General features: G+C 42.0%; 2 protein-coding genes across 3 annotated transcripts; one reads left to right on the plus strand and one right to left on the minus strand.

Annotated features, from left to right (window-relative positions):
• The first annotated feature begins 2244 nt into the window (after positions 1 to 2244).
• Positions 2245 to 3546, plus strand: LOC106601931 (neuropeptide B). Its single transcript, XM_014194368.2, has 2 exons — positions 2245 to 2707; positions 3192 to 3546. The coding sequence occupies exons 1-2, from the start codon at positions 2444 to 2446 to the stop codon at positions 3318 to 3320; spliced, it is 393 nt and encodes a 130-aa protein (XP_014049843.1). The 5' UTR covers positions 2245 to 2443; the 3' UTR covers positions 3321 to 3546.
• A 275-nt stretch (positions 3547 to 3821) lies between these two features.
• Positions 3822 to 27974, minus strand: LOC106606441 (guanine nucleotide-binding protein G(o) subunit alpha). Of its 2 annotated transcripts, XM_045716187.1 has the most exons (7): positions 27738 to 27974; positions 27439 to 27583; positions 25774 to 25865; positions 24786 to 24878; positions 22188 to 22348; positions 15296 to 15424; positions 3822 to 4077 (listed from the first exon to the last, which is right to left on the minus strand). In XM_045716187.1, exons 1-7 carry the CDS (start codon positions 27774 to 27776, stop codon positions 3837 to 3839), a joined length of 900 nt encoding a protein of 299 aa, XP_045572143.1. In that variant the 5' UTR covers positions 27777 to 27974; the 3' UTR covers positions 3822 to 3836. The 2 variants fall into 2 exon arrangements, with proteins under 2 accessions (XP_045572143.1, XP_045572144.1); XM_045716188.1 differs by lacking the exon at positions 27439 to 27583 and having other exon boundaries at positions 27738 to 27973.
• Positions 27975 to 27976: the final 2 nt, after the last annotated feature.

Consider the following 27976-nt stretch of genomic DNA (forward strand, 5'->3'; position numbering starts at 1 on the left):
ACTCGCCGCAACCAAATCAGGTCATTTTACCACAGGCACAACGTGCCACCTACGGTGCCTTCAGAAAGTATTCATACCCCTTGACTTATTCCACATTTTGTTGTGTTACAGCTTGAATTCAAAGTCGATTAAATAGATTTTTTTTGTCACACATCTACACAAAATACCCTATAATGACAAAGTGAAAACATGTATTTAGAAATTGTTGCTAATTCATTGTAAATTAAATGCATAAATATCCATTTACATAAGTATTCACACCCCTGAGTCAATACATGTTAGAATCACTTACAGCTGTGAGTCTTTCTGGGTAAGTCTCTAAGAGTTTTGCACACCTGTATTGCACAATATTTGCACATTATTCTTTTTAAAATTCTTCAAGCTCTGTCAAGTTGGTTGTTGATCATTGCTAGACAGCAGTTTTCAAGTCTTGTCATAGATTTTCAAGACGATTTAAGTCAAAACTGTAACTAGGCCACTCAGGAACATTCAATGTTGTCTTGGTAAGCAATAACAGTGTATCTTTGGCCTTGTGTTTTAGGTTGTTGTCCTGCTGAAAGGTGAATTTGTCTCCCAGTGTCTGTTGGAAAGCAGACTAATCTAGGTTTTCCTCTAGGATTTTGCCTGTGCTTAGCTCTATTCTGGTTATTTCTATCCTAAAAAATCCCTAGTCCTTGCCGATGACAAACATATCCACAACATGATGCAGCCACCACCATGCTTGAATATGAAGAGTGGTACTCAGTGATGTGTTGTATTAGATTTGTCCCAAACATAACATTTTGTATGCAGGACATAAAGTAAATTTCTTTGTCACATTTGTTGCAGTTTTATTTTAGTGCATTACTGCAAACAGGATGCATGATTTGGAATATTTGTATTATGTACAGACATCCTTCTTTTCACTCTTGTCATTTAGGTTAGTATTGTGGAGTAAGTACAATGTTGTTGATCCATCCTCAGTTTTCTCCTATCACAGACATTGAACTCTAACTTTTTTAAAGTCACCATTGGCCTCATGGTGAAATCCCTGAATGGGTTCCTTCCTCTCTGGCAACTTAGTTAGGAAGGACGCCTGTATCTTTGTAGTGACTGGGTGTATTGATACACCATCCAAAGTGTAATTAATAACTTCACCATGCTCAAAGGGATATTCAATGTCTGCTTCTTTGTTGTGCCCTTCTCTGGGAGGCATTGGAAAACCTTGCTAGTCTTTGTGGTTGAATTTGTTTGAAATTCACTGCTCAACTAAGGGACCTTACAGATAACTGTATGTGTGGGGTACAGTCATTAAAAAAATCATGTTAAACTTTACTATTGCAGAGTGAGTCCATGCAACTTAAGACCATTTTTTACTCCTGAATTTATTTAGGCTTGCCATAACAAAGGGGTTGAATACTTATTGAAACAAGACATTTGAGTTTTTCATTTGTAATTAATTTGTAATTAACTTTGATATGATGGGGTATTGTGTGTTGGCTAGTGACACAAAATCTGTCAATTTAACACAACAAAATGTGGAAAAAGTCAAGGGGTGTGAATAGTTTCTGAAGGTACTGTAAGTCATTTCCATTTATACTGTATGTTAGCCACGAACATAGACCTGTGGAGGTTGAGGGCGTGTGACCCAGATTGTACCCTCTGCTCAGGGCAAAAAAAGTAGGCCTGCCAATCACAACTTCTGCTGGGGTCCAGACAAAATAAGGAGAATATTGTTACACTGAAGTGATTGTGTGATGTTGTTCATTGTCCACATGGTGTCAGACTACTGTGTATGACTCACATTTCCGGAAGTAAATTATTCCACACAGAAGATTTATAGAATAAACCAACTATATGAACATGCGCCATACATTTGTGAAACCAAAAATGAATATTAGACAAAACAGAGAATAGTTTATACTATAATTGAAAAACGGAGAAATCTATTTTTTTAAATGTTTACTGTAGGCTAGGTAGGCTATGCTAAACTTCACAGTGGGTTTCCAATAACATAAAAACATAACATATTAATAAATATATATGAAACTTGAGCAACACTGTGAATTGTAAACCTTGTAAATCATCAGAAAATTACAGTGGTTAATGTGCTTTGATGTGTGTAGAACCTGACGTTACTACCCTAGTTTTATGAACTGATACATTCGCTTAATCTAAATTAAACGTCAGATCATGTCTGACACCATACCCCCCTTCAGACTCCACAAGCCTAGGTCCCTGGCTCTCCAACGCGTAAAACGGATCAATCCACACACGATTCTATCAAGCGGAATATGAATCACCCACTCTATCGTAGCCTAGTTGACGAAATTTAAATACGATCACGAGGTCACTATATAAGAGAGGACAGTAGGAAAAAATACATATACCAAGTTCTCATCGAGGTGAAGTTATAGGGAGAAAGTTAAAGGAGCGCAAGAACGAGAACTTCACACAGTTCGACATGGAGAGGTCCGTTAAACTTGCTTTAGTAATTGTAGCTATTTCCATGCTGGTTTCTTGCAACCCAACCGAAGCGTGGTACAAGCAAGTTTCCGGCCCAAGCTACTACTCGGTGGGCAGAGCTTCGGGTTTGCTGTCCGGGATCCGGAGATCACCATATGTTAGGAGGTCCGAGACCGATTCGGTGGCGGACAGCGGAGAGTCTACGGTGAACAGCATCCTCTCGGGACCGAGCAGTCGACTGAATTCGGTCCTTAAATCCATGGTAAGAGGCTATATTTTACATTTCTGATGTTCAATTGAGTAATGCGCATTGGAAACAGGCACTTCCTGTGGTGCGTAAAAGTGCTTAAGGTGCGTAAAAGTGTAACATTTCACAGGGCACAGACAAGAATAATCAAAAGTAGTCCAATTATGTTTTCGTTTTTTTGGTAGACTATTATATTTCAAACAGTTTTGACACCCTGAAACTGGATCATCATGAAGGAGCTGTCCATTCAGCACCAGCGCACCACCAAGTAGCCTACAGCCTCATTAAACAGTCAAGTTTGGACTAGATTAGAAGAAAACTATAATAAATCAAACGGACATATTAGAATATCAGTTTAAAGTCATAAATTGTTATTTTCAAAATCCACATTTTGGGGAAATGAATCTCAAACAGCCACAAGTCTTGAACATCAACGAACTTTCTCATAATTCGCTTAATGTTGCATTATGTTGATTAAAATGTCTTGGTTTTTTTTCAGCCTATTTGTATCAAAGATATCACACCGAATCTGCAGAGCTGCGAACTTGTTCAGGATGGTTCAAAGTTATTTCAATGTAAAGCAGACGTGTTCGTGTCGCTCGATTCATTGGACTGTGTGGAAGCATGATCAGCACCGCGAACGTGGATGGACTGATAACGTTCGATGGAACCGAATGTTTCTTATTTTCACAAATATGGCACAAATGTTTTAGCATACTGCCATGCGCAGTCTGACTACTACTTCCCCTAACGGGTAATAGCCAAATTGTCTGTTAAATCATATTATGTAATGCATAGCAATGTACATATGTATTCATTTCCTTGTTTAATGAATAAATACATCTTATATTGCACTCAAATTATTTTACCCAATTATTTCGCCCTATAGGTCAAAATGAATCCTGCTTCACACATTTGTACAATTATCACCCAGACACCTGTTTGTATGTAAATGTCTTTAAATCCATGATGACAATACAAATTAACTAAGGATATAGCTTTGAATGTCCTGAGCAACTAATTTAAGTTGGTTTTACAGATCATAACAGTAAAAATAAATGTACAAAACACAATGACAGTTTTCTGTAGTTATGTAATATTTACTATGTTAAATTATATAAAAACAAATATCCATCAATAAAATCTAGAAAGTGTCTAAGGCACTGATGCAGTCAAATGTACCCTGGTCAGGGCTTATAGCAATGAGAAGTTCTCCAAGTTCTCCTTGACGACGGTGTCCATGACGACGTGGAAGACCACCCGTACGTTGTGGGTGTCCGTGGCAGTGGTGTAGTGGTGGTAGACAAGCTTGTTGGGGGTCCTGTTGCAGGCCACAAACATGGCAGTGATGTGACGTGCGGCAGCATCCACGTCCCAGTCGGCTCCTGTATTAGGGGACGTAGAAGTCACGTCAGTTGAGTGACATATACCCAATTGAGTGAAGTATACAAGTTGAATTTCAAGTTCAATCTCCCACAATTTACTAGCCATAGGGCAGTTTGGGAAACTGCCTGATGGGCTGGTCCATCTTCAGCCCATGTTGTAGTAAATGTAGTTTTTTGTGCTGTGATCATTATTTGGCTAATGAAGGGGGCCCCAAAAAAAATAAAAAAATCCGGAGTTACAAATTCCCTGGCAAATACATTTACTCAGTCCGCCCGCTTGCAGCTTATTCCATATCATCATCATCAACTCCATCACATGATTACAAAGACTGACTCTGGTACAAGAGTGCTGTAAGGAAACATGTTTAGTAGCAATCATGCGTCAATGGGGTTTGCGGTCCTAAAAATGAAAAATGGTGAGTGTCTGCTGAGTCTTGCTCCTAGATATTCTTAAAAAAAAATAAAAAAATAAAAACAGTATTAGCTAGATGTGTGCATGTTTCAAAATCATGGACAGACGTGAAAGGTTTGGAAAAATCCAGTGTCTGGAGATAAATGTCTCATTTAGGCATGATGAACTGAAACTCAGTGAACAAGTGAAATTATGTTCCGTGACAAGTTCACGCAAAACAACTTGGTTCTTATAGAGTGGACAAAACGGAGAGAGAACAACCCCTGCAGCTCCACTGAAGACTGAATCACCTCCATGTTAATTACCACACCTCCAGCTCTGCAGGATGAGAGTGAAATATGTTAGACTGTTACTGAGCCCTGAGGACCACAGAGGCTGTGTATAAGTGAGGTGTTATCGGTCTGCCATGATAACCCCCTGGCAAGACATTCTGGCTTCTGAGTGGCTGCGTCTGAAATGGTACCGTATAGACCTCTGGTCAGAAGTAGTGCACCATGTAGAGAATAGGGTGCACTTTGAGACGCAGCCATTGTCTTGTATCTTGATACTCCCATTGGGAATGCTACGAGTAGGTTTCCCCTCATGCTGCAGGGAAACCTGCAGTAGTACCAGTCTAGAGAATGTGGTAGCGTAAACCGGAATGTGGATACTGGATGTATGTTCCAGGGGGATTCCCATAGAAAACACAGTAACACAAGGATGCCTGCAAAGAAGGGATTCTTCATATGGAGAAACCAGTCCCAGATTTAAAATGACATACAGCTTATAAAGCCTTTCTAAACACTACATAAATGTATAACATATGTCATGCTCTATAAAGGGTTCATAAATGTGGCATAACTGTGTGACAACCACCAATGTCAAATATGCCATAACCCACTGTTAAATACTACAAACCTGTGCTTTATAAAAGGGTGGCATAAGCACAGCTTAATAAATCATTAAATTGAGGCTTCACAAAGCATTTATAACCTTGTCATGCATCTTGGTAGAGCATTGCAATGTCAGGATAGTGGGTTTGATTCCCGGGACCAGCCATATGTAAAAATGTATGCACGCATGACTGAGTCGCTTTGGATAAAAACATCTCCCAAATGGCAAAATTATTATATTTCACTAAAACACTTCTAGGATGGCCCAACTGTTTTCCCTCTTGGGAGCATAGCCAATATTGACCTCAACATTCTGCAAAATGCTGTGCTGCAGGATGACACAGGCTCTAAAGTGCTGTCATGCACAGAAAATGTTAGTAAAGACTTTTAAAACTATTTCAAATTTGCCTAATTCTGATTGTGTCTTTCCAAATTCCGCAATTTTTTCCTGGTTTTCCCTGTTTTTTTTCCCCCTCACACTTTAATACAAAAAAACTGAACTGCTTAAAACAATGCTTAAACCTCATCCGGGGGCAACTTTTGATCTCTAAAATATATATATATAAAACCTGACATGTATACAGTGCCTTTGGAAAGTATTCAGACCCCTTGACTTTCCACATTTTGGTAGGTTACATCTGTATTTGATTCTTAAATGGAAGAAGTTAGGAACCACCAAGACTGTTCCTAGAGCTGGCCGCCCAGCCAAACTGAGCAATCAGGCGAGAAGGGCCTTGGTCAGGGAGGTGACCGAGAACCCGATGGTCATTTTGACAGAGCTCCAGAGTTCCTTTGTGGAGATGGGAGAACCTTCCAGAAGAACAACCATCTCTGCACCACTCTGCAATCAGGCCTTTATGGTAGAGTGGCCAGATGAAAGCCGCTCCTCAGTGAAAAGGCACATGACAGCCCGCTAGGAGTTTGCCAAAAGGCACCTAAAGGACTATCAGACCTAGACTGAACTCTTTGGCCTGAATGCCAAGCATCATGTCTGGAGGAAACCTAGCACCAGCCCTACAGTGAAGCATGGTTGTGGCAGAATCATGCTGTGAGAATGTTTTTCAGTTGCAGGGACTGGGAGACTAGTCAGGATCGAGGGAAAGATGAACAGAGCAAAGTACAGAGATCCTTGATGAAAACCTGCTCCAGAGTGCTCAGGATCTCAGACTGAGGCCAAGGTTCACCTTTCAACAGGACAACGAGCCTCAGCACACAGCCAAGACAACGCAGGAGTGGCTTCAGGACAAGTCTCTGAATGTTCTTGAGTGGCCTAGCCAGAGCCTGGACTTGAACCCGATCGAACATCTCTGGAGAGACCTGAAATAGCTGTGCAGTGACACTCCCCATCCAACCTGACAGAGCTTGAGAGGATCTGCAGAGAATAAATGGGAGAAACTCCCCAAATGCAGGTGTGCAAAGCTTGTAGAGTCATACACAAGAAGAATCGAGGCTGTGATCACTGCCAAAGGTGCTTAAACAAAGTCCTGAGTAAAGGGTCTGAATACTTATGTAAATATGATTTCAGTTTATTTTTAATGCATTTGCAAAAATTTGTAAAAACAGTTTTTGCTTTCTCATTATGGGGTAGTGTGTGTTGATTGATGTGGGGGGGGGGACATTTTAATCCATTTGAGAAGGCTGTAACATAACAAAATGTGGAAAAAGTCGAGGGGTCTGAATCCTTTCCAAATGCACTGTACATCATTAGCTTGTAAGAGAGAAAGAGATACCAGTAATGTAACCTAAAAATGTGAAAGACAAGAGAAATGAGTTGGGAGGTTGGCCATACCCTACCACTGTGATTGAGCACACACACACCAAAAATAAGACTTTACTGAGTTACAGTTCATAAGAAAATCAGTCAATTGAAATGCATTCATTAGGCCCAAATCTATGGATTTGGTCACAGATACCATAAAAAAAATGTGGGCGTGGATCAGAAAACCATTCAGTATCTGGTGTGAGCACCATTTGCCTCATGCAGCGCGACAAATCTCATTTACATAGAGTGGATCAGGCTGTTGATTACAGCTTGTGGAATGTTGTCCCACTCCTCTTCAATGGCTGTGTAAAGTTGCTGGATATTGGCGGGAACTGGTACACGCTGTTGTACACATCAATCCACAGCATCCCAAACATGCTTAACAGGTGACATGTCTGAGTATGCAGTCCATGGAAGAACTGGGACATTTTCAGCTTCTAGGAATTGTGTACAGATCCTTGCAACATGGGGCCGCGCATCATCATGCTGAAACATGAGGTGATGGCGGCAGATGAATGGCACAACAATGGGCCTCAGGACCTCGTCATGGTATCTGTGCATTCAAATTGCCATTGATAAAATGCAATTGTCTTTTGTGGTGGTTAATTTCTGTATTACCAAATGAGGAGAGACAAATGTCACACAGTCAGAGTTATACTTAAACTACATCTTTAATAAGAGCTTTGCAATAGCACTGACTTTCAATGATGCACCATTTCTAATGAACCATTGAAAGTGACAACCCAAAAGTACAAAGATCTTTTATAGCCAAGATACACCCCTCTCAACCTACATGACGAACAATAGATACAAATCTTAACCTTGTGATCATTCTATGTATGAAAGGCATCTATAAAACATAGCAGACAGTTACTGCTGTGTCAACAGTTTATTGTATAGACCAGTGTCTGGCCCTCCTACTCCAAACTGGAACCGTCTCACCCTGGTACGGTATAGCACAAAATCACCAACTCATCCAATGCCATTATTCAATTGTCAACTCTAGATACTCCCATCTCAAGTAAAACCCCTTCTTGACCCCACTCCTGGACAAGCTCACTGAGGGGAGTGAGTCTCTAGGTCATATACTATCCCAGAATAAGTGCAACATCAGAGAGGACATACAATGGTTCCATACACCTCCCCCCAATGCCAAAGGAGGGAGTGACTTGCGCACAGACATTGTGGAGACAAGTAATTGGTTCCCCATTAATCACACCATCCCTTCACATGGTTTAAGAATAGGTAAAGACACATTCACATATGAAGACAATGTTCCATCCTGTCCTCTTCCCTTTCTGATATTCTGCATAGCACCAGAGACATGTAAAAGACAAGTTTGACCTCTCCCCTCTATGGGCCCCAAGTGACTGAGCCCCAGCTGAGGGAAGAAGTGCAACTGCCAACACCAGAGTCCAAAGGAATACATTCTAATAACAAGTATATCACATAAGCATATTATGCAGATAAGATGTCTTAATTATCTATGTTATCCAACTAATTCTGATTCATCCGCCACACTTTGTTGTCTATAGCTTATGCCTGCTCATACCATAACCCCATCGCCACCACAGGGCACTGTTCACAACATTGACATCAGAAAAACCCTCGCCCACACAATGCCATACACGTGGTCTGCGGTTGTGAGGCTGGTTGGACATAGTGACAAATTCTCTATAACATTGGAGTCGGCTTATGGTAGAAAAATTAACATTCAATTCTTTGGCAACAGCTCTGGTGGACATTCCTGCAGTCAGCATGCCAATTGCACACTCGATCAAAACTTGAGACATTGTGGCATTGCGTTGTGTGACAAAACTGCACATTTTAGAGTGGTCTATTGTCCCCAGCACAAGGTGCACCTGTATAATGATCATGCTGTTTAATATGCCACACCTGTGGATGGATTATCTTGGCAAACGAGAAATACTCACTGTAAACAAATTTGTACACAACATTTGAGAGAAAAGCTTTTTGTGCACATGGAACATTTCTGGGATTTTTTATTTCAGTTCATGAAACTTGGGACCAACACTTTACATGTTGCGTTTATATTTTTGTTGAGTGTAATTAACGACAGAAAACACCCGCGACTGAAAACTGATTATGACTCACATCCACAGTCTAAACGTCTTTTACAACCTTTTACAGTCTAAACGAGACAAATTAAAACAAGCTCGTTACACGCTTTTTATAAACAGTCCTCCCGGCCTCAGCGCTGAACTGAGATCACCTCAATTATGCCCCTTGTGTGGTAATTGCCTGTGTCTGAGGCAATTAGAGGCAGTTGTGCCGCCTGCGGCTGGCTGGGTAGAGGTGGTTAGCAGGAGGCACTCTGGGGACTCCATGGGCTTTAATTACATCCACTGAGCTGCCCTCAGCAGGTCACAGCGTTGTGCTTTTATTTAACCTTTATTTATACAGCTCAGTCAATTAAACACCATGATGCGATGGCGACATGTTTGAACGTTGTGGAAAGTTCAGAAGGAGCTGTGTCATGTGGTACAGAAAGGCCTCTCGGACGTGTAGAATAAGGAATCATGTCAGCTCCATATGTGATATGCCTGAACTTGGCACTGGACTCTGCCACACCGCATAGACAGCCTCAACATCAAGCACGTGACATTGGGCGTACAGGAAGATGTTTCCTCTAAAACCACTGTTCCAGGGACATATTATTTTCTCCCCATAATTGAAATAAGGTAAGAATTGGGTGGTATGCTAATCTAATGCTAGATCTATCATTAAGGGCAACTTCTACCTGCAGCTGAATGTGGGTAACTGGAAGTGGCCAGAGGAGAAACCATCACTAAGGTGGACAAAGTAATTTGTAACCTTGATTGAGTGTGTAATGGTTTTACTTAAGAGTGACAATGTTTGGGAAAGGCAATCAGTTCGGAGGACTGTGTTATGGCAGAAATGTGTTAAGTAGGTGTTGTCAGACAATCACCATGTGAAAACTTACCAATGATTTACTTCTGAAAACTATGTTGGTGCAGATGGAGGTAAAGAGTTCAAAGCTCTCTTATAGCCGGTTCTAAGAGGGAGAAAGAGAGAACGAGCAGGGAGAGAGGGATATGAACAGAACGAGCAGGGAGAGAGGGATTTGAACAGAGCGAGCAAGCACGAGCCAGACAGAGATAAAAGGGGTGGGGGGGGAGTTTAAGAAAATCAAATGATACTGGACATAGAAGATCTAAACCAAGTTTCACTCAATCTGTCAGATACGACTTCAAATAAAGATGGTACCATACACAGCTTTAGGCTATTCTACTGGTTTGTTACATTGTTCTGACGTAGAGAAGGTACTGTAGTGTACACAACATCCCACTCTACTTTTTAATCAAAGCTGAGACTGAACAGCTCTAACTCCCATACCTTCTGCTAAATGGTATATACTATCTATTACCATAGAGCGGTCCTCCATCAGGGCCATGTCGTGGTCACTGAGCGCCACAAACAGCAAGGCCCGGACACAGTCAAAGTAGCTGAGCCACTTCCTCCTCTTGGTCCGCTGGCCGCCCACATCATACATCCTTGTAGGTAGGCAGACAGACAACTTTATTCACAACTTAGAGACATGAGGTGAACAAATTAACAGGCTACAGCTTCTGGTGTCAAATCATTGAATTTTCAAAGACTTGTAAAATATGTACATCACCCTCAATGGGGGATATTGTAAGTTCGAGGTTGAAAAGGTTGAAAGCACTGAAGCAAAACACCTTAAATGGTGTATGAACGATGGACAGACTTCATATAACTGATGCAAAGCTGAAAGATTTGCTAGATTGGTACAGTCACTTGGGGAGAGTTATTGGCAGCAGTGTCCAGATGTAACATGTGGTAAAAAAAAGAATAATATTTATTTAATGTCGTTAACAGAACTTAAATTTCACTACTTATATCCTGTGTCATCTTGAAATGTGATTAACATCAATGAAGTAAAATAACTTACATATCCATTCAAATGCATGAAAATAGTCCAGAATGTTCAACATAATTGACTGGAAAAATAACCCCACAACCACCCATCACAAATGTTTCCAACTTCCACATTTCATTGATTTGTCCTTCTGTCCACACAAGGTGTCAGGTACAAGGGAAATGAGAGTTCCAGAATCAATGTGATTCTCCACTCCAATTCTCCAGTTCCACCTTGGGACTTCAAACATGTCTCCACATCAGCTCACACTTCCCATCTATACTGAACAAAATATAAAGTACAACAAATTCAAAGACTTTACTGAGTTAGTTAGATATGAATCTGTTGGTCACATATCTTTTTTTTTTTTAAATTAGGGGTGTGAATCAGAAAACCAGTCAGTATCTGGTGTGACCATACAGGCGACATCTCCTTTGCATAGAGTGGATCAGGCTGTTGATTGTGGCCTGTGGAATGTTGTCCCACTCTTCAATTGCGGTGTTTAGTTTCTGGATATTGGCGGGAAATGAAAGACGCTGTCGTACACGTCAATCCAAAGCATCCCAAACATGCTCAATGGATGACATGTCTGGTGTGTATGAATGCCATGGAAGAACTGGGACATTTCTCAGCTTCCAAGAATTGTGTACGGATGCTTCTGACATGGGGCCGTGCATTATCATGCTGAAACACGTGGAGTTATGGCAAGACAATGGTCCTCAGGATCTCGTCACAGTATCTCTGTACATTCAAATTGCCATCGATAAAATGCAATTGTGTTTGTTATCCGTAGCTTATGTCTGCCCATACCATGAACCCACAATAGGGCACGATTCACAACGATGACATCAGCAAACCGCTCGCCCACATGACGCCATACATTTGGTCTGCGGTTGTGAGGCTGGCTGGACGTACTGCCAAATTCTCAAAAATTATGTTGGAGGCAGCTTATGTTAGAGAAATGAACATTGAATTCTCTGGCAACAGATCTGGGTGGACATTCCTGCAGTGAGCATGCCAATTGTACGCTTCCTCAAACCTTGAGACATCTGTGGCATTGTGTTGTGACAAAACCGTACATTTTATAGTGGCCTTTTGTCCCCAGCACAAGGTGGACCTGTGTAATGATCATTCTGTTGAATCAGCTTCTTGATATGCCACACCTGTCAGGTGGATGGATTATTTTGGCAAAGGAGAAACGCTCACTAACAGGGATGTAAACAAATATGTGCGCACAATTTGAGAAGTAAGATTTTTGTGCATATGGAACATTTCTGTGATCTATTTTTGTGCAGAGTATATTACACCCAGCACCACCAGCAAACAAAGGAGCACAGGAATAGGCCTACTGTACTCCAGTCTCTAGGGATTAACAACAAGATAGTAGCAGTCTGGTCCCTTATTGTACGTGCTGTAACCAACAACTCTGAGGATTGTCTAAAGCACAAACAGTAGGAGTAGAGCATTCTGGGTAAAACATTTAAACTCTCAAACTGGAAAAGTAGTATTCCATGTTGAATCCCTGTGAAGCTCAGGGTCTTGGTGACACAGGTCATTGTGATAGTGACCAACCTGCATCTGACGGTCACCAGGAGTGTGATTACACTACCCTTGTCAGAGACATTTAAGCCGTGTCTTTGGGGTCACATTTTGTTTTAAAACCCGGCATAGCAAGGATAGCCTGGTCCCATACGGCATATAACTCTTCCATAGGTGTCATGTCATACAATGAACGAACACACAACACAGAAGAGTTAGCTAATTACTGGACTACCAGGCTACAGCAGCAATCCCTGAGATAACGGTGATTGAGGTAGAGTATTTTTGGAACCATTACAAGACTGCTACATGACTGGGTCCCTGATACATATTCATACAATTTTTGCTTGTCGTCATGAGAAAAAAATAAAGTTTACATTTAATGTCCAACTGTATCCACGTCTAATACCTGGTAGTGTCATTGATCATTGTTCTACGTCGAAAGCACAGGAGTGGAGCTGAAGCATGATGACGTGATGTGTTCCGAAGGCTGGAGCACAGTACAAGGAGAATCAGCAAGGAGAGAAGGGTGTGTAGAGGGGATTTAGTGGCCATTAGGAAGAAACCTCTTGCTATTCCTTCTCTCTCAGAAGCACAGAGAGAGCGAGGACATGAGCGAGAGACAATATCTCATAGGTCTGATTCATTCCTCAGTATGCCGCCTCCCTTGCAGCTGTGAGGGGGTGTCTGCTAGCACTCCTCAGGCACCCCTCGCTAAGTCGTGAGAAGGGCCAGATGGGGCCACCATGGGACATTAGAGCCCAGAGAGTAGGGCAATCAGCAGGGTAGGCCAGTTTATAACCCAACCCCTTCCCACCCTGAAGATCAGCATGCTCCTTCTTTGTACCAAGACACTTTGGAAAAAGTGCAGTCCAACAAATGATTCTGATCAGAAGGCATACTCAACTGTTTACTACACTGAAACACTACATTGGTTTCAGTCAAACAGAAGCCCTGGCTCTTGGTTTGCAATAAAGCTGAAGGATAGAGCTGGTGAAATGGAGCCACTCAAGTTCATAGATGGAACTTGAGCTGCACAAATCCATTCCCACATTTTTAAAATTGAAAAACAATGGGCACACTCATTTTGCAAGCGGGGAATAACATTCACCACCCGACTCTACAGTACTCAATACAATGGCAAACTCCACCTTCACTGCCCACGTAGTTTGGCATCCCCTGGCTATTATTCACATTTGGCCACATTCATTATTCAATAAGGTCAATTGAATAAGACAGCAAAACATTTGACTGAAATTAGAGGCATTGATATTGCATGGAGATTTCAAGAAAAGTCATGCAGATGTAATGGGATTTGATTTAAAACGCATACATTTCATTATTGAAGAAATTAAACCGAGGGGGGTTTGGAAATTATAATATAAGCAACAACAAAAAAATACATATTAAATATAATTGATTTCAAGTGTCCTACAAACTTTGCTCAATTTCATGATTCCATAGAAACACAAAACTAAAACTATTAGCATCATATAAACTAGAATATTACCAAATGAGTACAGAAATTCCTTAATCATTTTCTTAGCTGCCTTTATCGATTTATGCAATTTGTGCCCTTTGTCCATGGCATCACATTGTGGGAACAAAGTGATATGGCTGCGGTATGATTCACTAAGTTTCACCCACCCCTCCATGTCACAGCAAGGCAAGCCAAAAAGGAACAAAGATTAATTCATGGCTCTGAGGAAGGTGTCTGACAAGTCAAATGTCATAATTTCTGTTTGTCCCTGTAGTACATTTTAAAATCATGGTAGACATCCTAGTGATCCTTTTATTTTTCTAGGAATAGTCACAATATGACGTGCCTAACAGTCATTTTTGTATTCACGCTGGGCTGAAGCACGTCTGGGTACACTTGCATTTATGAATTCAAGCCTCTGGAAAACAGTACTGCATCTTGGGAAAGTGGTTGCCATCGGTTCAAACTTTAATAAATGACAATCTCTAATGACGTGATAGTGATTCACCGACAATCTTCCTGCACAGTTCTCTGTGCATCAGGAGACCAAGAAGCCAGAGACAAACTGTGACAACTTGTCTGAAGCCATCTCTTTTACAATCACACACAGCTGAAACACCAGACATACACAGAGGCTTCTTATAGACAGGCGTGAGGCGAAGAGGGGACATTGTCTTGATGCTACAACAGTTTACTAGAATGAGTCAATACAGAATATTGTATTGGTTTGAGATGAAGCACTATGGACATTCATAATAATGCTCATTTGAAAATGGTCACTCAAGGAACCATAAGATGACGATCACCAGAGGAAGTTGGCAAGCAGAATTTTTTTTAAATATGACCCCGTCGCCTGTAATCATGTAGTGTTGTCAGTATGACACCGACCCGCTCTAAACAGCCATACCACAAACCCATTCACAACACCACCCACCTGCCTACAGAAATAACACTATGATACTGAACTGAGAATGTATGATCACACAGAATATCTTCTCAAGGTATCAAAGGGTGTCATTGTCTTATGACATGGCGTCATTCTAACAGAGTCGTTAGTTATACTCAGAAGTAAGACAATGGAGGTGTACATTTGTTATAAAGAACATATGCAAAATAACATTTAGAAAGCATGATGAATGTATTGGACAAGATTCATGGGTAGACGAATTATGGACCGGTTTGGACAAGGCAATTTTCACATGAAATAGAGCCAGTGAAAACCATTGCTTACCTGAAAACCATGTGATTGACTGGAAACCGAGTCTCGATGATTCCGGAGGTTCGCACTCTCACCCGCAGTACGTCCGCCTCAGGGGGAATGTATCTGGGAGAGATGATCCGATTTATGTTCTCAAAGAAACTGGGAAAGGCAGATGGAGGAAACGACAGTCAAAAGAAACAAAAACAGCTTTAAGACTGTAAATAGTTTAACTGAAGAACATAAATAAGGCAATGTAGAGTACCCACAAAACACTAGTCTCAACATTAACAGTGAAGAGGTGACTCCAGGATGCTGGCCTTCTAGGCATAGTTCCTTCTAAAACTAGATACTAATGTACTTGTCCTCTTGCTGAGTTGTGCACCGGGGCCTCCAACTCCTCTTTTGCTGTTCTGTGAAGGGAGTAGTACACAGCGTTGTATGAGATCTTCAGTTTTTCGCATGGAATAGCCTTAATTTCTCAGAACAAGAATAGACGAGTTCCAGAAGTAAGTCTTTGTTTTTGGCCATTTTGAGCCTGTAATCGAACCAACAAATGCTGATACTCCAGATACTCAACTAGTCTAAAGAAGGCCAGATTAATTGCTTCTTTAAAATCAGAAGAGTTTTCACCTGTGCTAACATAATTGCAAAAGGGTTTTCTAATGATCAATTAGCCTTTTAAAATTAGAAACTCGGATTAGCTAACAACGTGCCATTGGAACACAGTAGTAATGGTTGCTGATAATGGGCCTCTGTACGCCCATGTAGATATTCCATAAAAAAATAGACCGTTTCCAGCTACAACAGTCATGTACAACATTAACAATGTCTACGCTGTATTTCTGATCAATTTGATGTTATTTTAATGGACATAAAATGTACTTTTCTTTCAAAAACAAGGACATTTCTAAGTGACCCCAAACCTTTGAACGGTAGTGTATGTATATATGATGAGTTGTATGAGTATATGGTCTCCGAGGCAGTTTAATGAGTAACTTGTACTGAGCGACAGAGAGACAGTGAGAGACGGGAGAGAAATAACTAAATGAAGCAGTCATTTGGGAGTGTGGGATCCACCACCAGAGGACAGTCCACCAAGTGGCTGGCTAGGTGGGATCCACCACCAGAGGACAGTCCACCAAGTGGCTGGCTAGGTGGGATCCACCACCAGAGGACAGTCCACCAAGTGGCTGGCTAGGTGGGATCCACCACCAGAGGACAGTCCACCAAGTGGCTGGCTAGGTGGGATCCACCACCAGAGGACCAGCATTCTAATTTATGTGATGAAACAAACGTCCACACAAAAAGTATTCTGTGAGAGATGCTTTGTGTTGAACGTGTTCATAGAAAAGTCACTTCATCCGTAGGATCCACGGGGACTTGAGTCAGAAGATGTCCATAGTGATAAGGGATAGTCAAAAACGTCAAAAACTGTGAATGGTGTTAAAACACACCAAGCCTTAGGGAAATGGCCAGTCTCTAGAATTTGCAATTATAAAGCATGTTCCGTGTCAAGTGTCAACACACCTTCAAGGCTTTTACTCATTGTATGCAAATCAGGTTCATGAGCCATCATATCAACACAAGCTTTTTACTGGAATACTTTGAAGGTATAATGGCATAGCTCTGTTACCATAGCCAGACTGTTTCAGCAGAGCTCTAAAAGCAAAGTCCTTTCCATAAGAGAGAACTCATCATTAGAACACGTCAAAACAACAAGTCACTTCTCATGCCACAATAAAAAGGTACAGACAACCATTAGAAGGGAAAGGCCAAATGAGTGGTGTTGATCTAAGGGGGGAGGAATAACATGACATATTGGAGCTGACCTTTTGATCACACAGCAATTAGCACTTTTCACAAAGCAACACACACAAGCTGGCGCAGTAGAGAACGTCATGAAGCGCTGTAAACTGATACCTACAGGGTGCGACTGAGAGGCTTCCGCCAACCACCTTCCTACCCACGCTGCACTACACCGCCACGAGCCAGGCATTCGTGACATTCCGGTCCAGTCTCATTGTGTCATCCACCAAGAATGCACACCCACCCACCCCCTCCCTCCCTCCCGCCCTCCCCGAATGCAGCACTCCCTACATGGCACTGGTGATTTTGAGTTGTGGCCAACACGCCATGGGTTCAAATAGTATTAGTTTCCATTCAAATACATTGAGCGTTTGATTGAACCTGGCCTGGAGTGTGCCGGGTGTGCAGAGGCTATTCCATTGGTTCCATTGCCCAAGACAAGTTCAATTGAGTGCAGCTAAAGTATTCAAAAGAAAATAAATACCATTTCAACCCAGGTCTGGCGGCCATGAAGCCCACGTCAAACTGTCCACTGTCCGGCAGGCCATAGTGGCATGTCAGTGGGCCACGGAGGCCCAGACTACAGGGGCGGGAGCTCTAGGCAGGCTCAGCTGCAGTGGGGGGTTGATCCAACCTGGCACCCTCAAACAGGACACCAAGCCTGGGTACGGTCATGACACCCACACCCCCTGCTGGGCTGCTGTCTTGAAGGATCGGGAGTTTGGAAGCAGAGCTTCAAAGTGATGGGGATAGACTGTACAAACAGAGTTCTTTTCAGCTTGGGTTAGCAGTGTTTACAGAAGCCAACAGTTCCAGTTCCTCAGCCTCCTCTAAAACCCAGTGGAACAGTAAAGAACTACAGGTCAGGACAGTTGATTCAGACCTGCTCATTTCTGTAACAAAAGAAACCAGTCTGTATGAAAAAACAGTTGTCTCTTCTACATGTAAGCTGTCAGTTTACTGTATAGCCTCTTGGACAGTCTCAATACTTAAAATGGCTTCCTCTCCTCATCACCTTCCCTTCATGACTACCGATGAGTGAAAGGTTTCCATTATATTGCTTTCACCTGAAATGACCTGCGAGATCAGTGATCGGCAGTGGAGAGAAGACCACGAAAAAAACTTTGATCCTTTGAGTCCATGTAAAAAGAGCAACAGGAGTTCAGTCAATCATAATTTCCTCCCTTCACAATCCAGAGGAAGTCAGTGTGTCACGACCATCTGATCTGCCAATTCATGTGGAAGAGATCAATTAGAACAGGAGGTCTAACAGACAGAGGACAGACAGGGGAGAGAGCTGGGACAGAGGTAATCCTTAGTCATATCATGGGTGTCTGAAATGGAACCCTAAACCCTAGTGACTAAAGGGTTCTGATCTAAAGTGGTGCACTATAAAGGGAATAGGGTACCATTTCAGATGCAGACAGACTATTGACGTGTGGTCTAAGGACAGTGGGAGAGAATGGGAGGAGAGAGGTAGAGAGCTGGGAAGAAAGGAGGTGATCCTTAATGTCACATCACAACTCCCGCTCCCAGCCAGAGGAGGAGACACTAGGAGTCCCGATAATGAAGCTGTCATGGTGGACTGGTCTTTCCTCAGTCTGGGAAGATACTTAACACTTGGACCCTCACATGAAAGAACCCGGCACCTGTTGTTTCACTGATAAGAGCACCCGCTCTTTCACTTTCACATATACACGGAGTACGAAACATTAGAAACACCAGCTCTTTCCATGACATACTGACCAGGTGAATCCAGCTGAAAGCTATGATCCCTTATTGATGTCAATTGTTAAAATCAGGTTAAAGAAGGATTTTTAAGCCTGGAGACAATTGTGAAATGGATTGTGCATGTGTGCCATTCAGAGGGTGAATGGGCAAGACAAAAGATTAAGGTGCCTTTGAACGGGGTATGGTAGTAGGTGCCAGGCGCAACGGTTTGAGTGCGTCAAGAACTGCAACACTACTGGGTTTTTAAACGCACAACAGTTCCCTGTGTTTATCAAGAATAGTCCACCACAGATGGACATCCAGCCAACTTGACAACTGTGGGAAGTATTGGAGTCAACATGGGCCAGCATTCCTGCGGAACGTTTTTGATACCTTGTAGAGTCCACGCCCCGACAAATTGAGGCTGTTCTGAGGGCAAAAGGGGGTGCAACTCAAAAGTGTGTGTGTGCACCTCTGCTGGCTTGCCTCTGAAGCTAAGCAGGGTTGGTCCCTGGATGGGAGACCAGGAGCCCTTTATCATGACTCAGTTCTATTACATTACACATGAGTCACTAGATGATGGCATCTTCTGTAGGGGGAGTTTTGTTAAGATCTGCGACACTCGGTCTGAACATGAACACTTCGCTTGCAGTACGGCTTTGGAAGCAAAAGGAACTTTCATATTAGCAATAAGTCATTTTCCAAAATCAAAAGGTTCAATTGAGTCACATCTTTATATGGTTAGGGTTCCCACACGGCCATATTTTCATGTTACAGCGCTTGTTTACAGAAAACAGACAGGGTGAACTACCTGTGCTATTTAGCTATGTGCGTCTCCAAACACCTGTTTGTAAACAGAAGACGGACACCACAAACATGTTGTCACTAAAAATAAAAATAAACTGTCCGCTGCAACTGTCCACCCTACAGTAAGTGTTATTATTTTGATGTGAAAGTATAGGCATTTATGTTTCTAGAACCGTGCCGCAATTGAGAATCAATTCACGTTTAGATGGAATATTTGGCTGTTTTGGCTTCCAGAGCCAATTCATCCTTTAAACAGAACATGTAAGGTCCTTGGACTAAGGAGTAAGGTTAGGTTCCTTTAAGCCATTATTGGGCTAGGAGATCAGATGCTGCTGGAAGTGGTGTTGGAGGGTCAGTAGGAGGCACTCTGGTCTAAAAAAGATCAATGCCCCAGGGCAGTGATTGAGACATTGCACTGAGTAGGGTTCCTTCTTTTGGATGGGACATTAAAACGGGTGTCCTGACTGTCTTCACTAAATATTCCCATGGGACTTATTGTTAAGAGTGGGGGGTTAACCCCGGTGTCCTGGCTAAATTTACAATCTGGCCCTCATTCTATCATGGCCACCTAATCATACCGAGCTTCCAATTGGCTCATTCATTCACCCCCCCCCCCTTCTCTCCCATGTAACTATTCCCCAGATCATTGCTGTAAATGAGAATGTTCAGTCAATTTACCTGGTAAAATAAGGGCACATTTTTTTTATCAAATAAAAAACTCACGACATCAGTGTGAAACATAACTAAAGAGATCAGAGCAGAATGCTCCCGTCGTTAACCCAAACCATAATCCACACTTCACTTGAACAACACCCCATTCAGCAAGCGTAATGTCCCTGAAAACAAGGCATAAAGAGGCACTAAATGGGATTTGATGACAGTTGAAACAAAATGTCGTAAAAACACGCCACACTTCACATGAAGCGCCTAATTGCGTCGCTCACCAAGGACGTGGTGCTATGTCCCATCATATCACATGCTTAGAAACACAGCTGATCAACCCCCACAACAGAGGACGTGGTGCTATGTCCCATCATATCACATGCTTAGAAACACAGCTGATCAACCCCCACAACAGAGGACGTGTGTCTATGACACCAGAACAATAAAATAATAATAACTATTGAGCATGACCTCAGTTCAGGGCAGGGGCCTGTTTTTAGGAACATGTAAAACACACACATGCCTCCAACTACAGAGAATGACATCATGGTGTTTAAGTAGCCATCTACATAAGCAGTCTAATATACAGGAGTATATTCAAAAAGAAGACAAATTGAGAATAAACTGGTGCAGATTAAATTGGAGCTGGGTAACATTTTTGACATTTACATTTTAGTAATTTAGCAGACACTCTTATCCAGAGCGACTTACAGTAGTGAATGCATACATTTCATACATTTATTTCCCCCGTACTGGTCCCCCGTGGGACTCGAACCCACAACCCTGGCGTTGCAAACACCATGCTCTACCAACTGAGCCACACGCAACACATGTGGATCTACCGCCAACCACTCTGGCGGGTAAACCCATACATAGCCCCCTGATGCCACCTTACCAACAAACCCATACATAGCCCCCTGATGCCACCTTACCAACAAACCCATACATAGCCCCCTGATGCCACCTTACCAACAAACCCATACATAGCCCCCTGATGCCACCTTACCAACAAACCCATACATAGCCCCCTGATGCCACCTTACCAACAAACCCATACATAGCCCTCTGATGCCACCTTAGCAACAACTGCCCCCCAGGTGGTGGGTAAAGTAAAGCTGAATTGCTGTGAAGCAGAACACGTGGCCGCTGCTTAGTTCATAGCACAGACAGTCAGGAGTCTTTTAACCGATTATCCCAATCACAACACGTCTCTGTAAATAGTAGTATGTACACAATCCCCGGTTATCGTCCCCTCACTTGCTCACTAGACACAAGCATTTCAAACTTAATTCTCATGTCTTTTTTCCCCCCCATGTCCTTTTTGAGCCAACCACCACGTTTACAAAGATATTCCACAGGCATTACATTATAATGAAGGACCAATTAAAAATGTCAATTCTGCAAAATGTCAGGAGAATCATTTCCTGTGACGGATGTATTTTTTTGCTACAATCCCATTATGTGCATATCGACGAGGAAGTAAGCAAAGGCTTCCCTTGTACGACCTGGGAGGATCCACACGGTCTAGTCAGTCTGAACGAGGTGGGACAGCGCAGATACAACATGCGTCACGACACCAGTAGCACGATTCTTGATTTTCCAAGGCAAAGAAGAAAAGCAGCCACAAGACAGACTATTAAACTCTATGAGCCTTTAAGAACCTGATTTATGCCATATGTTTTCTGCTATACCGTCAATTATAGGATGTGAGTGACGACAGTGGAAAAGACCACACTGCTGCTACCTCGCTCTCCAATAGAGATTGATTAACAAAATATATATATTGATAGTGTTAAAACCAAAACGCAGCATTTCTATCAACTTCCACTGTTTCACCATGAAATTGTGAGCTCCATATGTGGTTTCCTTGCCATGATAATACTTCAGAGAACTGTGATACTGAGTACAGTGACAACACTACATGTAAGGTACTCACTAGAGCGCGGAGTCGTTGAGTTGGAACTCGTAGCCCCTGGCAGCTGCAGCTCTCACACCCTGGTCGGCCCAGAGAGCACAGAAAGACAGGGCCACAAACGGCAGCAGCTCCCCGTCCTCCCCGAAACACTGGCCACAGGACAGCACAGAGCGGGCATGGGCCTGTATGGGGACAACAGGCAGAGGGCTTCATGATCACCGATACTCCAGGGCAGTGGATCCCAAACTTTTTATAGTCCCGTACCCGTTCAAACATTCAACCTCCAGCTGCGTACACCCTCTAGTACCAGGGACAGCGCACCCTCAAACTTAATGTTTTTTTGCCATCATTGTAAGCCTGCCCCACACACACACACACACAAAATGATACATTAAAACATAACAATGAGTGGGAGTTGTCACAACCCGGCTCGTGGGAAGTGACAAACAGCTCTTATAGGACCAGGGCACAAATAATAATCAACAATTTTGCTCTTTATTTAACCATCTTACATATAAAACCTTATTTGTTCATCAAAAATTGTGAATAACTCACCACAGGTTAATGAGAAGGGTGTGCTTGAAAGGATGCACATAACTCTGCAATGTTGGGTTGTATTGTAGAGTCTGTCATAAATCATTTTCCACACAGTCTGTGCCTGTATTTCGTTTTCATACTAGTGAAGGCTGAGAATCCACTCTCACATAGGTACATGGTTGCAAAGGGCATCAGTGACTTAACAGCGTGATTTGCCAAGGCAGGATACTCTGAGCGCAGCCCAATCCAAAAATGTGGCAGTGGCGTGTGATTAAAATCAATTCTCACAGAACCGCTTGTTGTAATTTCGATGAGGCTCTCTTGTTCAGTTTATCGGTAAGTGGACTGGAGGCAGGGCATGAAAGGGATAACGAATCCAGTTGTTTGTATCATCCGTTTCGTGAAAGTACCTGCGTAATTATTCACCCAACTCACTCAGGTGCTTCGCTATATCACATTTGACATCGTCCGTAAGCTTGAGTTCATTTGCACACAAAAAAATCATACATTAATGGAAAGACCTGTGTGTTGTCCTTGTTAATGCAGCCAGAGAAGAGCTCCAACTTCTTAATCATAGCCTCAATTTTGTCCCGCACATTGAATATAGTTGCGGAGAGTCCCTTTAATCCTAGATTCAGATCATTCAGGCGAGAAATAACATCACCCAGATAGGCCAGTCGTGTGAAAAACTCATCATGTAAGCGATTAGACAAATGAAAATGATGGTCAGTAAAGAAAAGTTTAAGCTCGTCTCTCAATTTAAAAAACAAACGTGTCAATACTTTGCCCCTTGATAACCAGAGCTCATCTGTATGTTGTAAAAGCGTTACATGGTCGCTGCCCATATCTTTGCATAGTGCAGAAAATACATGAGAGTTCAGGGGCCTTGCTTTAACAAAATTAACCATTTTCACTGTAGTGTCCAAAACATCTTTCAAGCTGTCAGGCATTCCCTTGGCAGCAAGAGCCTCTCGGTGGATGCTGCAGTGTACCCAAGTGGCGTTGGGAGCAACTGCTTGCACAAGCGTTACCACTCCACTATGTCTCCCTGTCATGGCTTTTGCGCCTTCAGTACAGATGCCAACATGAGCAGCAGCTACATTTGGCTACATACAGATCGTTAGTGGAATTCCCTCGAGAGAGTAACGGTTAATGTGATTGGATGTTAATTATTTGACTAGGCTACCTGTATTTGACATTGTGTTGTTATTTTGCTGAACACTAGATGGTTTAATTTTATTTTTGGCAGTGAAACGAGGCTAATCAGGAGAGAAAAAAAAAGTACAAAAAATAAATAATATTTAAATGTGAATCACATTTTTATTTGGCGTACCCCCGACGGCATTGCCCCAGTTTGGGAATATGATGAAAATGTGCTGTCTCGGGTCGTGTTCATTAGGGAATGAAAGACATACATGCTTTTTTATTTGAGTTTTGCTATGCAAAATGAGTGTTTCTTATTGGACTAGTCCAGGTAGTCCCTCTCGGTTTCAGTCTTTTCTTCCATTTGGTCCTAATGAACAACCCAACTAAATCATAATGACAGATGTAGAAGATAAATGCCAGTCCCTGTGTCCACTTGTCGTTATTAGTGAGGTCAAGAAAGATGTATGAGGCAAAGAGGCCTTTAAACTTCGAGATATGGCTTGTGATCGTGTAAGGGACGTAGCTAGGAGAATACCAGAGCAATGCTGACATCTAACGTGACATCTGAGCGCTACAGTTTCAAAAAGAGGAAACTATGACCATGGGCAGAGATGTACATCTAAAACTGGGCTGACTAGTTACACTGTATGATCCTGTTAGGTCAACATGTGTTAAATGGGGGTACAGAATGTGTTGCATCATTACTAGAGGGTGTGAAGAGAGACCATATTTCAATAATGTGTGCTGTATCTGTATGATAGAAGACCACAAATGGTCTTCTGGCTAGTACCCTCTGCTAGTTGTGGTTTATGTATCTGTTGCCTGGAGTAACTATGTATTTTAAATTGTCAAATCAAAAAGGCCCTAACAAGGTGGTCAGTAAGTAGCTCACATGAGATGATGCTCCAAGACTAGCTACTAGCTCTTCTCCCTCACCTTGTTCTTCTTGTTGGCCAGATTAATCCTCAGCAGTACCATGCCGCGCAGCACAAATTTCATAGAGGTCAGGAGGTTATCCAGCACTGCAGCCTGTGAAGGGAGGGAGTTTGAGTTTTATTTCGGTATACATGGAAGCTAAAATCTGAAGTGTGAATACATCAAGACAGAAAAGTAAATCAATAAATATGTTCGCTAATCGAGAAAGTTCAGTAGTCTGATGGAATCACTCATGGAGGACTCAGTTTAAATACTTTGGATGGTGAGCGAGAGAGGGAGGAAGAGAGAGGGGTGGCTATTGAGCACTGGGACTGGGCTATTCTTCACAACACTGCAGATAGAACAAAAATTAGAATGATTCCCTATTCTACCAGACAGATATTCATTCCTGTTCTATGTGAATGTAAAATGTTCAATAACGTAACACCCAACTTTACAGACCCCTAGCCAAGGACAATACACTGTAAAAAAAAACATAGTTTGAACAGTATACCTAGCATTATATAGCTACCATTAACCGCACCAAAGCTGTTCTACCTCCATGGTCTGATTGGTAGGAGGTAGAATCACCTTTCCCAAACCCCAGCCCCGATACCATACATCCAGACGCAACAACTCCCTGTGCTCAATAGTCACCCCTCTCTCTCCCTCCCTCCCTCTCTCGCTCGCTCACCATCCAAAGTATTTAAACTGAGCCCTCCATGAGTGATTCCATCAGACTACTGAACTTTCTCACTATCAGCTACATCAGTGCCCTGTCCAGCCCAAACACTATTCGATTAAGCATCAGTAAAAGCATTTTCTTACAGAATGGAAGCGTACAGTATTAATCGAGGGCAGTATGCCCTCATAACAGGCTATGGACCTGTCTGGGTTCTTTAGAATAGTGAGAATGTAGTGTAACAAAGCCAAGAATTCCCTTTAAAAGAAAAAAACATACCACAACACATTCGAGAATCTCTGCCAAGGAGTGTAAAGCGTGCAGTACCTTGAAGCTAATAAGCTCTGGCTTGGAGAAGCCATGACTGTGGATGATCTTCATCTGCTTGACCATGGTACTCTTACCACTCTCTGCAGCACCTGGAACAAAGTAGTCATCACATCTGTGCAATCTAATGCTAACTTAAATCACAAACATAAATGCATTAAATATATTCTGCAGTGACATGGTTGGCCATATCTGTGATTTGCAACCAACCTGGTCTCAGAGCATTTCGTATTTTTTTGTACATAAATCCGAGACACCACATTTAGTACGATATGTTACGTTTCGTATGGTATGTATTCATTTGTGGATGTCCATCACCCATTTTGTATGATATGTTAAGAATTACAATTTCTATTACGAATTCATTAAAAGCATGCAATATGTTACGACTCTGCAAAACATTTCATATGTTACGAATTCCAGATAGGTGGCTAAGGTTAGCTAGCTCGCTAACGTTAGAGTTAAATTTAGGAATTAGTTTAAAGGGTTAAGGGAAGGATTAGGGGAAGGGATAGCTAACATGCTAGTAGTTGCAAAGTATCAAATAGTTAAAAAGTTGACAATTAGCTAAAATGCTAAAGTTGTACATGCTGAGATTCTAAATGATCTAGCAACCGTTTGCATTATAAGGTTACGTTTAGGAGTTAGGTTAAAGGGTTAAGGTTAGGCAAAGGGGTAGCTAAAATGGTTAAGGTCAGGGTCAGTGGTGGAAAAATACCCAACCTTCATACTTGAGTAAAAGTAAAGATACCTTAATAGAAAAAATGACTTAAGTAAAAGTGAGTCACCAAGTAAAATAGTACAGAGTAAAAAAGTTAGTATTTGGTTTTAAATAGGCTTAATTATCAAAAGTAAATGTAATTGCTGTAACTTTTTGGGTGACCTGGCCAAATTCACACTGTAGAAATATTAGTTATAGATCTATTACTCTACTTGAACGCAAGTCTAAGAAGCGGTAGATCTGTTCTTTTGAGTCTTCAAACGGCTAAAATAACTTTTTGATTAAGGAAAATATATTTCACAAGGGTTTAGATGGTTGAATGATTCTCTACACTAGAGCAGCTTATTTTGTTAAACTGAAATTAGGCAAACTACAAAAATACGCAACACGTAAAGTGTTGGTGCCATGTTTCATTAGCTGAAGTAAAAGATCCCAGAAATGTCCCACGCACAAAAAGCTTATTTCTATCTAATTTAGTACATCCCTGTTAATGAGCATGTCTCCTTTGCCAAGATAATCCATCCAGTTTTGACACAACAATGCCACAGATGTCGCAAGTTGGGGGGAAAGGGGGGATATTTAGTTGTCCAACAATGTATTCAACTGAAATGTGTCTTCCGCATTTAACCCAACCCCTCTGAAACAGAGAGGTGTGGGGGGCTGCCATTATTGACGTCAACGTCTTTGGCACCCAGGGGACAGTGGGTTAACTAGCTAACATGCTAGGTAGTTGCAAAGTAGATCAAAAGTAGCCTAAATGATAATTATCCATTTGGGTTTCTAGAAATTTGCATTATACCCACCCAGCCAAACTCCTTTCAATTTGCCATTAAGTGACCTTCGGTCTCAAGTAACCATACCAAAGATAACATTTCGTACTTAAGTGTCTCGGATTTCCATACAGAATACAACATTCTGAGACCAGGCTGTTGCAACAAACTTACCAAGTAGCAATAGTTTGATCACGTTCACCTCAAGCTTGGCTTGTTCAAACAAATCTCGTTCTATATTAGAGCTTTGAATTTTCGCCCTTTTCTCATCCTCAGTAACGTCGGGTACGGGGTGAATGCAAATTGATCTCACGCACATCTAGGTTTGAAATGTCAATTTTAGTCGAAGATACAGTATGTTCTATTAGAATGTCGCATAGCGACTGGCCGGAGATGTTTGCTTGATTTAAAATGTATTGAAAACAAATGAGGTGTACACATTAAACACAAACAAAGACAACATTTTGATATACCTGCAGAGGAGCTGGCAGAATATTGAAAAAGCGGAACATCTTTGAGGTAGCCTACCGCATAGAGTTAAACGTTTGCTACAAACTGGGGCTGAATATTCAACACGAGATAAAGAGAAATGAGGTAAGCCTAAAGAACAGGGAATATGTCCAATTAACTTCTATAGGCTATACTACTCAATGGTTAAATCGTGCAGCTAAACTTGCAGTTTAGCGTTACACATGGGAGGTGACCTAACACA

This window comes from Salmo salar, chromosome ssa03 (genome assembly GCF_905237065.1).
Source record: "Salmo salar chromosome ssa03, Ssal_v3.1, whole genome shotgun sequence".
Lineage (NCBI taxonomy): Eukaryota > Metazoa > Chordata > Actinopteri > Salmoniformes > Salmonidae > Salmo > Salmo salar.

Coding starts and splice junctions, on each gene's coding strand:
- LOC106601931 (XM_014194368.2), top strand. CDS start 2,444: ATGGAGAGGTCCGTTAAACTTGCTTTAGTAATTGTAGCTATTTCCATG. Junction 2,708..3,191: donor ATTCGGTCCTTAAATCCATG/GTAAGAGGCTAT, acceptor GTTTTTTTTCAG/CCTATTTGTATCAAAGATAT.
- LOC106606441 (XM_045716187.1), bottom strand. CDS start 27,776: ATGTTCCGCTTTTTCAATATTCTGCCAGCTCCTCTGCAG. Junction 25,866..27,438: donor GATCAAACTATTGCTACTTG/GTAAGTTTGTTG, acceptor ACTTTGTTCCAG/GTGCTGCAGAGAGTGGTAAG. Junction 22,349..24,785: donor TGGCCAACAAGAAGAACAAG/GTGAGGGAGAAG, acceptor GTCCCCATACAG/GCCCATGCCCGCTCTGTGCT.